At 38.0% G+C, this 14,119-nt stretch overlaps 1 protein-coding gene across 1 annotated transcript in view; it reads right to left on the bottom strand.

The window, feature by feature from the left end:
* Positions 1–8,419: 8,419 nt before the first annotated feature.
* The window catches only part of PPA1 (inorganic pyrophosphatase 1), a 37,841-nt gene continuing 32,141 nt past the window's right edge, over positions 8,420–14,119 (bottom strand). The window contains exons 9-11 of the mRNA XM_060092173.1: positions 10,522–10,591; positions 9,352–9,394; positions 8,420–8,765 (exon numbers count right to left, since the gene is read on the bottom strand). Coding sequence (XP_059948156.1) covers positions 8,734–8,765; positions 9,352–9,394; positions 10,522–10,591 — 145 coding nt within the window. The 3' untranslated portion in view covers positions 8,420–8,733. The remainder of the gene's footprint in view (positions 8,766–9,351; positions 9,395–10,521; positions 10,592–14,119) is intronic.

The raw sequence follows: 14,119 nt of genomic DNA, 5'->3' as shown, positions 1-14,119 counted from the left end.
AGAGGCCACCGCATACTGCAAAAAACAAAACAAAACAAAACAAAACAAAACAGGGGACTTCCCTGGCGGTCCAGTGGTTAAGAATCTGCCTTCCAATGCAGGGGACACGGGTTCCATCCCTGGTCAGGGAACTAAGATCCCACATGCTGCGGGGCAACTAAGACCACGTGCCGCAACTACTGAGCCCGCACACCACAACAAAAGAGCCCGTGTGCCACAACAAAGATCCCGAGTGTTGCAACTAAGACCTGATGCAGTCAAATAAATAAAAATAAATATTTTAAAAAATTTTAAAAAAAACAACAAAAGTTTTTGGTTTCACTTGGCACCTCCAGCACCTTCATCTTTCTATGCCTGGTGTGTTTTGGCATTTCCATTTTCTGCAGGGTTATTCTCATCCTTGCCAACATCGACTTTTCCCCTTTTCTCTCTCTCTTTTTAAAAAAAGTATTTATTTATTTATTTATTTATTTGGGTGCGCCAGGTCTTAGTTGCAGCACGCAGGATCTTCATTGCCGCGTGTGGGATCTTCATTGTGGCACGCGGGATCTTCAGTTGCAGCATGCATATGGGATCTAGTTTCCTGACCAGGGATTGAACCCGGACCCCCTGCATTGGGAGCATGGAGTCTTAGCCACCGTGCCGCCAGGGAAGTCCCTCCACTTTTCTCTTTGGGTCCCTACTCTCCATTCTTTACAGGGGTCTTTTCAGGCTTGGGCTCTGGCTTTGGAGGCACAGGTTTAGCAGCTACTCTTGTATCTATTCATATTACAGGGTTAACCCAGCACCCACAACATACTCCCTTAATATTAGTAGAATAATTAATAATAGTTCTTAATTTAGAAACATTGGTCGAGGTCCCCAAGAAGCATTAAGGATGCAACAAAATAAAGATTCTTTCCTTACATTGCAGAAATTCCAACCCCCTCCATACGTGCAAAAAAGGAAAAGAAAAGAAGCCTGAATGTGGAAGCTTTACAAAATTTTTGACTATTTTGAATATTGAATTAGAGTTCTCAGGGAAGTCCAAAAATACACATTTTAGTTTGTGAATACCCAGTTATAGTGATATTTTGCTACATATTTATTTCCCTTTAGGAAGCAATGAAAGAATTTGTATTTTTTAGATTAATTCATTCAATATTTATGAAGTACATGCTATATGTGAGGACATATGCTAGGTGCTTATAATACAGAGGGGAACAGAAGAGATAGGGTCCCTGCCCTCATGAGTCTTGCAGTCCAGTGGTACTTGGAAATCATCTCCTAGATTTTTAATGGCCCCACTGGAGGGCGCTCTAGCACATCCAGAGAGCCCTGGACCCTGCTTTGGAAGCCACTACACTACTTTGTACTCCCCTCCACTGCCTCCTATAGGGCCACCCAGCAAATGCTTGTGGAACATGTTCAAATGGCATATCACACCATGACCATTCCAGTATTTATAGAGGAGTCATGCATTCAGTAAATATGCTTGGATATTTCCTAATGAGAAGGGTATGGTGGGGAGGGGTAGATATTATCAAACAGCATTGCAGATCACCAGGATTCCTTGAATACTTCTGTACCCATTACGGAAATAAGATAATAGTTCTTTCCAGTTTTAAAAACTGTTGGTGCCTCTCGAGGGCCTCTTAAAGTCCAGGGTCTCCTTAGCAAGGCCTTTCATTATCTGATCCTTGCCTACCTTTCTTGCCTGGCCCCCTTCTATTCTCCAACTTGTAATCAGCATCCCAGCTACCTACAACACATTAGATTTCAGGAACATGTCTCATGGAGTGGATTAAGAATATGTGTTCAACAATACATCTGTATTATCTTTACACCAGTTTAAAAGAATTAGGTAGCATCTATAAAAACATGAAATTTCAAAATGTATATAACTATGATCCCATACATACTTAAAAAATACTAAATTGTATATTTATATTCAGATAAATGTGTGTAAAAGCATAGAGAAAAATCAAGAAAGATTCATACCGAACTAATAGTGGTTAATCTCTAAGAAGGGAGTAGGATTGACAGCAAGCAAGGAGGACTTTATCTGTAATTTTTGAATTTTTAACATATTAAAATTTGTGTATCTTCTTTGGAGAAATGTCTGTTTAAGTCTTCCACCCATTTTTTGATTGGGTTTTTTTTTAATATTGAGCTGCTTGCATATTTTGGAGATTAATCCTTTGTCAGTTGCTTCGTTTGCAAATATTTTCTCCTCATGCACTGTTGGTGGGAATGTAAATTGATACAGCCACTGTGGAAAACAGTATAGAGGTTCCTTAAAAAACTAAAAATAGAACTACCATATGACCCAGCAATCCCACTAGTGGGCATATACCCAGAGAAAACCATAATTCAAAAAGACACACACACCCCAATGTTCATAGCAGCATTATTTACAATAACCAGGACATGGAGGCAACCTAAATGTCCACCAACAGAGGAATCAATAAAGATGTGGTACATATAACAATGGAATATTAGTCAGCCATAAAAAGGAACGAAATTGGGTCATTTGCAGAGATGTGGATGGATCTAGAGTGTCATACAGAGTGAAGTAAGTCAGAAAGAGAAAAACAAATATCGTATATTAACGCATATATGTGAAATCTAGAAAATGGTATATATGATCTTATTTGCAAAGCAGAAATAGAGACAGAGATGTAGAGAACAAATGTATGGATACCAAGGGGGGAAGAGGGAATGGAAGGAATTGGGAGATTAGGGCTGACACATATACACTATTGATACTATGTATAAAATAGATAACTAATGAGACCATACTGTATAGCACAGGGAACTCTACTTAATGTACTGTGGTGACCTAAATGGGAAGGAAATCCAAAAAAGAGGGGATATATATATATGTATAGCTGATTCATTTTGCTGTATGGTAGAAACTAACACAACATTGTAAAGCAATTATACTCCAAAAAAATTAATTTTAAAAATTTTGTGTAATTTTAAGAACAAATAAAATACATTAAATCAACAATACATTAAAAGGATCATACACCATGATCAAGTGGGATTTATCCCTGGGATGCAAGATGGTTCAACATCCACAAATCAGTCAGTGTGATGCATCACAGTAACAAATTACAGAATGAAAATCATATGATTGTCTCAATAGATGCAGAAAAAGCTTTTGACAAAATTCAACATCCATTTATGATAAAAATTCTCAACAAAGTCGGTATACAGTGAACATAATAAAGGCCATATATGATAATAAAGGCCATAATAAAGGCCATATGTGATAAACCTACGGCCAACATCTGTAGGTTTATCTGAACATAATAAAGGCCATATATGATAAACTTACAGCCAGCATTAAACTCAATGGTGAAAAGCTGAAAGCATTTCCTCTAAGATGAGGAACAGGACAAGGATGCCCACGAGATGAAGCACACAGAGCCTATAGCACAGGGCCTGACACTTAGGAAGTGTTCACAAATGGGAGGTATTATCATTTGCTGCTGTTGCTGTGATAGATGTTTGCTGGGTTATCTCATGCTGATCATAACTACAACCCCATGAGAAATTTTTCCTGATCTCTGAAATTTACGACTAGAGCAGTGGTTTCAAACATAGGCGATGTTAGAATCACCTGGGGAACTGGTTAAAAAGTAGATTCCAGGGCTCATCCCCTCCCAGTCCTTATTCTGTATGTCTAAAGTATATATAATATATATACACGTGTGTATATCCATATATAAGTATATATATTGTATATATCATGTTACATATATATGTATATATATGTAACATATATATGATATATATATAACATATATACACATATGTATACATATATATATAGAGAGAGAGAGAGAGAAAGAGAAGCCCCCTGCCACTAGCTGTGCTGAGCACTGTCCACTGGTGTCCTTCTCCTACTTCATTTGATTTTCTTAAAAAAAATTTAAAATTTTATACATGATTTTAGAAAAACAATTCAAAGAGCATAGAAACTTACAGGCTTCCCTGGTGGCACAGTGGTTAAGAATCCACCTGCCAATGCAGGGGACATGGGTTCGGGCCCTGGTCCGGGAAGATCCCACAGGCCACGGAGCAACTAAGCCCGTGCGCCACAACTACCGAGCCTGCACTCTACAGCCCGCGAGCCACAACCACTAAGCCTGTGTGCCACAACTACTGAAGCCCTCGCGCCTAGAGCCCACGCTTCACAACAAGAGAAGCCACCGCAATGAGAAGCCTGGGCACTGCAGCAAAGAGTAGCCCCCGCTCGCCTCAACTAGAGAAAGCCCGCACACAGCAACGAAGACCCAACACAACCAAAAAGAAAAACAAACAAACAAACAAACAAAAAAAGAGCATAGGAGCTTACAAAGTGGAAGGAAACCCCATGGGCCTGCCTTCTTCCGCACGTAACTCATTCCCACTCCCTGAGATAACCATTGTTGGCTGTGGTTTATTTTTGTTTGTCTGTCCCCAGAAATTGTCTATACCCATACAAGCATATCCATTAATGTGTCTCTTTCCCCACAGTGCTCCCTTTGTAAAAACACAAATAGGGTCATAGGATAGAGCAGGGATTGGCAAATGGTTTTGGTAAAGGGTCAAATAGTAAATATTTTTGACTTTGCAGGTCATGTGGTCTCTATCCCAACTACTAAATTCTCTCTTCATTGTAGCTGGAAGGCAGTCACAGCAATTCATAAATGAACGGGTGTGACTGTGTTCCAATAAAGTGTTTTTACCAAACCTCTGGCAGGCTGGATTTGGTCCACAGGCCATAGCTGGCAGCTATAGAGTACTACAACTTTTTCTCTTTTCACTTAGGTATTTTGAACATCTTTTCCTTATCAGCCCATGCAGTGACTTCATTGACTGCTACATGTACGAATATTTAGCCATTCCTCAACTGGACTGCTAGATATTTTTCCAGGTTTTGCTATACTTAACAAAGCTGCCATAGGCTGTGTGCCCGGTTGACTATTCTTAGTTAACTAGAATGAATTCTTAGAGCAGAATTGATGACTCAAAGTATAAAGACAAATTTAAAATTTTGATAGAGATTGCCAAATTGCTCTCAGGCTTTTTAAAAAATTCAGATTGCCACATACCCTTGTGGTGTTCATTGCTTAATCTTATTTCTGGCAAATATTTTCTGTTAAAGATTTTGTAATAACTAAGGGAAAGATCCCAAAGAGAGACAGAGGGAGCAATAAACTCTGTGGCAATCGACTCAATAACTCTTCAGTAAATACTTGCTATCATGAAGCAATTCGCACAGCATTCTTGTCAGTGTAAAGGCAAATTCCCTTTGGCCTAGACTCCCAGAAAGCAGTAAGGGCAGCTGTTCTAAATGTAAAGAACATTCTGTGCAAAAGCACAATATAAGCCCTTGCGTAGCAAATATGCTGATTAGATAGGACATAATTGCCATTACAGCTGCAGCACATGCAGGCCTGGGCTCAGGGATGGTGAAAATGAATTTTGAGTTTCTAATTGGAGTTCTCATTCGGACCCTTTCTACAACTGGGCCAACGCTTCAGATTCCCTTACCTGAAAAATTGTATTGATCATGCAGTGTTGCTGAGATTACATTTAAAAAATTTTTTTAATTTAATTTTTATTTTATACTGGAGTGTAGTTGATTTACAATGTTGTGTTACTTTCAGGTGTACAGCAAAGTGATTCACTTATACATATATCCATTCTTTTTCAGATTATTTTCCCATAAGGTTATTACAGAATACTGAGTAGAGTTTCCTGTGCTGTACAGTAAGTAGGTCATTGTTGATTATCTGTTTTATATATAATAGTGTGTATATGTTAATCCCAAACCCCTAATTTATCCCTCCCCTCCACCTTTCCCCTTTGGTAACCATAAGTTTGTTTTCCAAGTCTGTGAGTCTGTTTCTGTTTTGTAAATAAGTTCATTTGTATCATTTTTTTAGATTCCACATATAAGTGATAACCTATGATGTTTGTCTTTCTCTGTCTGACTTACTTCACTTAGTATGATAATCTGTAGGTCCATCCATGTTGCTGCAAATGGCATTATTTCATTGTTTTTTTATGGCTGAGTAATATTCCATTGTATAAATGTACCACATCTTCTTTATCCATTCCTCTGTCAATGGACATTTAGGTTGCTTCCATATCTTGGCTATTATAAACAGTGCTGCAGTGAACACTGGGGTGCACGTATCTTTTTTTTTAATAGGAAGAACCATTGTGTCGTATACTTTATTTATTTATTTATTTATTTTTTAAAATTTTTGGCTGCGTTGGGTCTTCATTGCTGTGCACAGGCTTTCTCTAGCTGTGGCGAGCGGGGGCTACTCTGTTGCAGTGAGTGGGCTTCTTGTTGCGGAGCACAGGCTCTAGGTGCGCGGGCTTCAGTAGTTGCCGCACGTGCATTCAGTAGTTGTGGCTCGCGGGCTCTAGAGCACAGGCTCAGTAGTTGTGGTGCACGGGCTCAGTTGCTCCGTGGCATGTGGGATCTTCTCGGACCAGGGCTCGAACACGTGTCCCCTGCATTGGCAGGTGGATCCTTAACCACTGCACTACCAGGGAAGCCCTGACTGATATTCATATTTTTTTCTTTTTGGCCGTGCCACACAGCCTGTGGTTCCCAGACTAGGGATTGAATCCAGGCCCATGGCAGTGAAAGCACAGTCCTAACCACTGGACCCCAGGGAATTCTTTCCCCTGATGTCCTTATAAGGGGAAATTTGGAAACAAGCACACAGGGAGAACACCTTGTGTACATTAGGGTTATGCTGCCACAAGCCAGGAACTATCAAAAGCAAGGAGAGGCCTGGAACAGATCCTTCCCAATAGCCTTCAGAGGGAGCATGGGCCTGCTGATACCTGGATCTCAGACTTCTAGCTTCCAGAACAGTGAGGCAATACATTTCTCTTGTTTAGCCCATCCAGTTTGTGGTACTTGGTTATGGTTGCCTAGCAAGTGAATACAAGAGTATTTTACATTTCTTACCTGAACAGATGAGCGGAAGCTTTCTACAGAGGATCTCATACAGGAGAACTATTGCTGACATTTCTTCTGACTAGTGTTCTATCCCCTTTGCTTTCCATAAATTTGGGCGGATGATTCCTATTTATTGGACCAATACTTGTGAAGTCCCCCACTTTGTACAGTCTTTCATTAGAAAACACATTTCTTATCCTAACAAATCACTTCAGAAATCATATATTACAATGACTGGGGCAGCATTTAAAAACAGAACTTATAAAAGGAATAAGAGAAATATTACTAAAATCTGAATGCTGATGTTTCTGGTCCTGGACCAGACAAGGCATAGACCTGTTTTTCTCTACTTCTCCTGCTAAGCACAGCTATGAACCCTGGAGATGACAAGACACAACCAAGAACTCTGAAAGGTGCTAAGAAGGCAAGCTGGTTTGGGCCCCCAGGACCAGAGAACAGCAGTGACAGGGCACATGCATCCTACCACCACCAGGAGGAGGAGAAGAGTCCTTCCCAAACCCTAACCTAGCAACAGAAGGCAGTCCAGATAGGCTCATTCCTCCACCTCTCCCATAGGGAATGGGGGTCCCTCTGGTGGGCACGACACTACCTGGCAAAGGGGCTCATTGGGAGCCCAGGCAGAAATAAACAACCAGGGAGACACTCTCCTTCCCCACAAGGCCTGAGACTCCCCTTTTCCACCAAGAGTTACCTAGGTAGGCAGGTGAGCTGAGCCTGAGGGAGAAATCCAGCTATAATGGGTAGACCAGTTCAGGAAGCTTCTTTATCCCTGTAGCCTAAGACTCTCCTCCTCTACCAAGAGATACTCAGCCCCCTCAGGCAGCACCAGCAGGAACCAACAGAAGCCCCAGTGGCACCAGATAAACCAAGCTGACCAAAATAACACTGCAAAGCTGCCGAAAATGAAACTGCCATTGAAACCACAGTCCACAAAAGCAGGCCAAGACCCATGTGCTAACCCTAAATAGGGTGATGCCTGCTAAAAGATTTAAATGGATCCTAGTGTCTCCTAACATAACAGACAAAATGTCTAGGATATTATTAACAATCACCCATCATACCAACAACCAAGAAAATCACAACTTGATTGAGAAAACAGTCAGTGGATGCCAACACTGACCTGAGATTATAGAGCTAAATAAGTAGACGGGCTGGGATTAAAAACGCAGGTCTGCACAGCTCCAAAACCACGAATTTAATCACAAAACTATCTTGGCTGATGGCTCACGATGGGATGATAGTAATTAGGTAAGAGTATAGTGTCAAGACTGCTGTAAATATAAGGGATTTCATTTTCAGGTGCCTACAAAAAAAGTCAGTTTTAGTCTAATAAATAAAAGTGAATTATAAGATCATTCACAGAAAACAAATACCAAACAGCACCCAAGCCTGCTTGGTAGTGTTAGGCTTCAGATTAAAATAAAAATATCATAAACCAAGTTTCAATAAAATAATTTTATTTCCTAACACATGGCAAACATATACATCCAATACATACTTATCTTGGACATTTATTCACAGATGACTTCCAAACTACAACTGTCTTGATATTTAAGCAGGAACTAAAAGTTATCTTAGTTGATATGAAAGATGCTTTTAGATGGATAACAGTATGGATATATTGGATTGGTCACAGCAGAATTTGATTGATTAGTTCTATAAATTTAAAGCTTGGAAAAGTTACTACTTTTGCATCTAATGCTTTCAGATGAAAAGGATGCAGCAATATCAGCTTGTATTCCAGAGAAATGTCCTTAGTTTTTCTGGTGATGGAACCACTTATCCACTGTAGTCAGGGAAAAGAAAAAATTAGAATCCCTGTTAGGAATCAAAATTACACCCAACATATAACAATAAATAATATGTTTGCTTTAATGTATCCTCCTATGAATTACATTAAAACAAACCTACATACATGCAAAGCTTCACTACAGCAAAAACAGGTAATTTACCAGTGTTTTCTTTTGGGCTTCTTTACTCTTGATGCTGATCCTATGGACATGCAATTCTCACCAGAAGAACCTTACAGAGAATTCTAACATCTAAAGGTGGAAAGAACTGTTTCCTGGGTGAAGCAGCCTGGGGCCAGATGGGGACGAAGAGCCCAGCCTGCTCCGACCTCCACAAGGCATCTACCAGGAACTCCGAGAACAGTGGGTCATGGTCATGCTGTCACAGGGGTGGCCCTAAAGGTGGTATGTACAGCCATTTTTCTTCCCACATATGCTACAGAACTCTAAAAATGCTTCTTCTTCCCGCCCTTCTCTTTCTCTGTATGTATGTGGTATGTAAGATGTATCTATAGATATAGATGTAATTTTCCCACACATATGCATAATGTTTAATGTAATTTTACTAGATATAGATCTTACCATCTGTTGGTATTGTGCAGGCAGATTCACATGGTGGTGGTAACTAAAATAAAATGTTAAAATGTATTAGTCTAATCCCAGAAAAAGAATAAGCTAAAAAAGTATACTGATACAAAAATTAAAAGGAATCTAAACAGAAGACAACCATCCCAATTTTTAGGTCCTAAAAATAATTTACAATAGATAGTAACAATGCAGAGCTTGCTCTACTGCTAAGAAGTGCTAACAAATTCAAACCTCTTACCTTTTAATGACATACAGGAGAATAAATAATAAAAATAAATTTGTTACAGCAGGAACTAACACAACATTGTAAAACAACTATACTCCAATAAAAAAAAAACCCTGCTTTTTGAAATAAAGAATTAAAAAACCAACATATGTATATATAAAGGTTTTATATATACACACATATATATAAAATGTAGGCAGAATGTTCTCATTGAAAAGTTATGATTGTTAACCAATGGCTTTTCCCTTCCAATTTATCTTATTCATCTCAACTTTGTCAAAATTCATATATAAATAAAAATAAATCTAAATATATTGCCTTCATCATTAAATTGTCCTTTTCCCTTGTATTACCCTGTTTACAAGGCTGTAAAGTCAGACCTCATTTTCATTTGTTTTCCTTATTTAATATTGTAAATAAGAATAATTTTAGACAATCTTCAGTCTTTAGGTTAATACAAATCAGATCATTAAAAATAATACAAAAACAAAATTATTTCTTTGATGGACAGTTTACTTCCTCACATGAAATTCTCCTCTAGGACTATAAACCACTCCTGCAATGGTACCCGAAATTTGGTAACTTTCTCATTCCTTGCTATGACCAAGTCAAGTAAGTTCCCATTGGTACTTTTGTGAAAAAATGGCTTATGATAAGTACCCAGGCACTTGGGTTACTTAGAACATTCTGGAGTCATTTTGATTTTTACAAATTGTCCTACTTTGTTATCTGCCCAATATAGTGTTGGCTAGGACCCTCCTCAGGTTTCCCCTCAGTCAAATGTCTTCTTGTATTTATGGCTTGTAATTTCAAGATCTCACATTGTAATATGTGTACAGGACATCCTCAAATATTTATTGAAGGTACTTTCCCTCCCCATTCAACACCATATTTTTTGGCCACCAGGCATGTTCTTTTTCAAGGAAACCTTTACTTACAGCATCCACAATGGCTTTGGCAGCATCAGGATCACACTGGAAGGGGCTCTCAAACACTGTTGTATTCATGCTATTGAATAAAGGAAAGTTGTCATGAGTCACAGTAACAAAAACTTCTCTCTTATTAAAACTCTCTCTTGTTAAAAATAACAAGTTGAAGGTGGTAGGCCAGATGAGATTCAAGTCTGGCTTAGTTGAAAGCTTTCTCACCTATATTAAATATTCTAATTATTTAATATACAGCTATTCTTGTGGTCAATTTTACTCAAATCCCTTAACAAGTTCACATTTTAAAGTATGTGATTGAATGCAGTGTAATTCTCAATGAAAGAGCTAAGATGCAAATGAAAATGACAAACATATCTTTCCTAATTAGATAAAATGAAAAAAACAAAAAACAAAAGAATCCGGTTTCTGTCAGTATTGACATCTGAGATAGACACTCCTGGCAGGAGTAACACATGGTTCAATATTCCTGAAAAATAACCTGGTAAAATCTGTCCACAACAAAATAAAAAAAGAAAAAGTAAGAGAAAAAAATAAAAAAACAAACAAACAAATGTGTCTAAAACCTTTTAAAAAGCACATACTCTTTGATAGATAAATTCTACATGTCGGAACTCAGAGACTTAAACTATGATGTACAAAGATGTTCAACATACACGATTTCACTATTGGTAAGAGTGAAAACTTGGAAGTAACCAAAATGTCCAACAACAGGGATGACTAAAAATGATTTATCCATGAGATGGAGTATTACACAGATGGAATGTTATATAGTATAAAAGTATTATATTCTTAATGACATGAGAAATGCTTATAGTGTTAACTTTTTTAAACCATAAAACAAATTGTATATACAATATGATCCTAATTATTTTTGAAAATATTATACTTATACACAAAGGACTGTAAAAAGAAAAAACTCTAAATGTTAATAAGAGTATCTATGGAAAAATTGTGGTTAAAATGATTTTTTAAAAACTTTTTTGGGTTAACTATAGTTCAAAATTTCCTATGTATTAAATTATTGTGTATTATAACATGGGTATGATCAGAAATATTCTATTAAAATGAAAAAGAAATATCTTCAGTTACCTGCCACTTAACATGCATTAAGCCCATTTCCATAGAAATAATAGGACACCACAAAATAGAGAAGTTATTAAAAGCAAAGTCTCATGATTGTACATTTTCACACAAATGTGTAAGTGTGCTCAGTTTTTCTTATGTTTGTGGAGAGACAATGTTTGCATTTTACAGGACATTATCCTGACTTACAGAAGATTCCTGAGAATTATTTTTACATTAGGATTTTCTCATAATCAGAAAAAAATCTTACTACCCAGATAAACTGACATTTATAAAAAAAAAAGTAATACACATATATAGTTAGAAAATTCAGAAAGTCACAAATTGAAAGCCTCTCTCCCTCCCATCTCCAAATGATCTCCAATCATTATCTATAGCTCTTGTTTCCCTCCAGAAAAAAAATTTAAATATAAACAGATGCTGGTGGGGGGGGTTGTGTATCTCACCTTGCATAAATGGGATCATACTAAATATACTACTATGGACTTTGCTTTTCTCACTTAATATATTTTGGTCGTCTTTCCTTATCAACATAGAACTTTTTTTTTTTTTTTAACTCTGACATATACTGTTCTGTTATATGGATGTGCTTAACCATTACATTTTTGTTGTTTCTAACTTTTTGCTATTATAAATGACACTGCAATGAACATCCTTATACATAAATCTTTTGGGACCATATCTATAGGATACATTCCTAGTAGTGGTTCTACAAAGAAATACATGCATTTAAAATTTTGGGCTGAATATTGTCAAATTGCCCTTCACAAAGGTTGTACCCATTTAAACTCTCACCAACCAGATAGATAGATAGATAGATAGATAGATATAGTGATATTCTTGCCATCCCCGCTATCATTTAATTTTTAAAAATTTTGCAGGGCTTCCCTGGTGGCGCAGTGGTTGAGAGTCCACCTGCCAATGCAGGGGACACGGGTTCGTGCCCCGGTCTGGGAAGATCCCACATGCTGCGGAGCGGCTGGGCCTGCGCATCCGGAGCCTGTGCTCCACAACGGGAGAGGCCACAACAGTGAGAGGCCCGCGTACCGCAAAAAAAAAAAAAAAAAAAAAAATTTGCAAAGCTACTGGGGGATAACACTATCTTTCTGAGCTGCATTTTAAATTATAAAATGAGGACTTCTGTGGTGGCACAATGGTTAAGAATCCGCCTGCCAACGCAGCGGACACAGGTTCAATCTCTGGTCTGAGAAGATCCCACATGCTGTGGAGCAACTAAGCCCATGTGCCACAACTACTGAGCCTGCACTCTAGAGCCCACGTGCTGCACCTACTGAGCCCGCGTGCTGCAACTACTGAAGCCCACATGCCTAGAGCCCATGCTCTGCAAAGAGAAGCCACCGCAATGAGAAGCCTGTGCACCGCAACTAACAGTAGCCCCCGCTCGCCACAACTAGAGAAAGCCTGCGCACAGCAACAAAGACCCAACGCGGCCAAAAAAAAAAAAAAAAAAGAATAAACTAATTCCACTACGAATGAAATAAACAAATCCTGAAAGAATTTATTTAAAAAAATTATAAAATGAGCCTGTACATCCTCTTATATGTAAATTTTCTTTTTTTATCTGTTCCTCTCCTTCTATTATTCTTTTTCTTATCAATTTGAATAAGCTATTTATAAATTAAGGAATTTAGCCCTCTGTCGTGTTGTTTAAGCAGAAACTGGGAAAAATTGTCCCTGATACATAAAAAAAATAATGCCACAAGTAAATCTTTCTTTTATGGATTTTGAGTTTGTCTTCTGTTTGGAAAGGTCTTCCCTACTACAAGCTAATGAATAAATTCACCTATACTTTTTCTAGAACTTTCTCACATTACAATTTATCTGTCTGGAATTAAATGCTGATGTAAGACTAGGGTTACAAACCCTAGTTTTCAGCCAGCACCCAGTTAACATGTGGATATAAAGTAGTTGGAGGTAAGAACACTGGTGCTGGGTTGCTTGCACAGGGCACTCGTGGAGCACCTGCCTGCTTACAGCACCTTTCCAAAATGAAACGGCCACAGCCATGAGGGTGGTTGCCAGTGTGTATATCTGGCATAAGGAATGTAAGGAGCGAGATAGAGATCTAGTCTTATTTTCTTCCTAAACAGGCAGTTGGTCCAAACCACTCATTTAAAATATCTTCTTTATTATAAATTGAATTCCCATACATCTTTAGGTCTACTTTAGGTCTATCAAACTCTAACAGAACTGAATAATTTGACTTTCTTCTTCAGTACCAAATTCTTAGTAAAACAATATTACTAAACAGTACCAAAATAATTAACACTCTTCCTCACCACCACTACCCTTACTTTTTTCAGAATTTCCCTCGTTATTCTGAGATGCAGATTTTTTCTAGATGAAACTGAATGTTATTCATGAATATATACCTTTCTATTTAACATCTTTTATATTTCTCAATAGAGTCAAACTTTTCTTCTTCTGGGTCCTTCAGGTTTCTTATTTATACTGCGTTTTGTTTTTAAATACTATTCGACATGAG

The sequence above is a fragment of the Mesoplodon densirostris genome, chromosome 1, assembly GCF_025265405.1.
Source record: "Mesoplodon densirostris isolate mMesDen1 chromosome 1, mMesDen1 primary haplotype, whole genome shotgun sequence".
NCBI lineage: Eukaryota > Metazoa > Chordata > Mammalia > Artiodactyla > Ziphiidae > Mesoplodon > Mesoplodon densirostris.
Note: the sequence above shows the minus strand (reverse complement) of the source record. Positions and strands in the feature narration are given on the sequence as shown.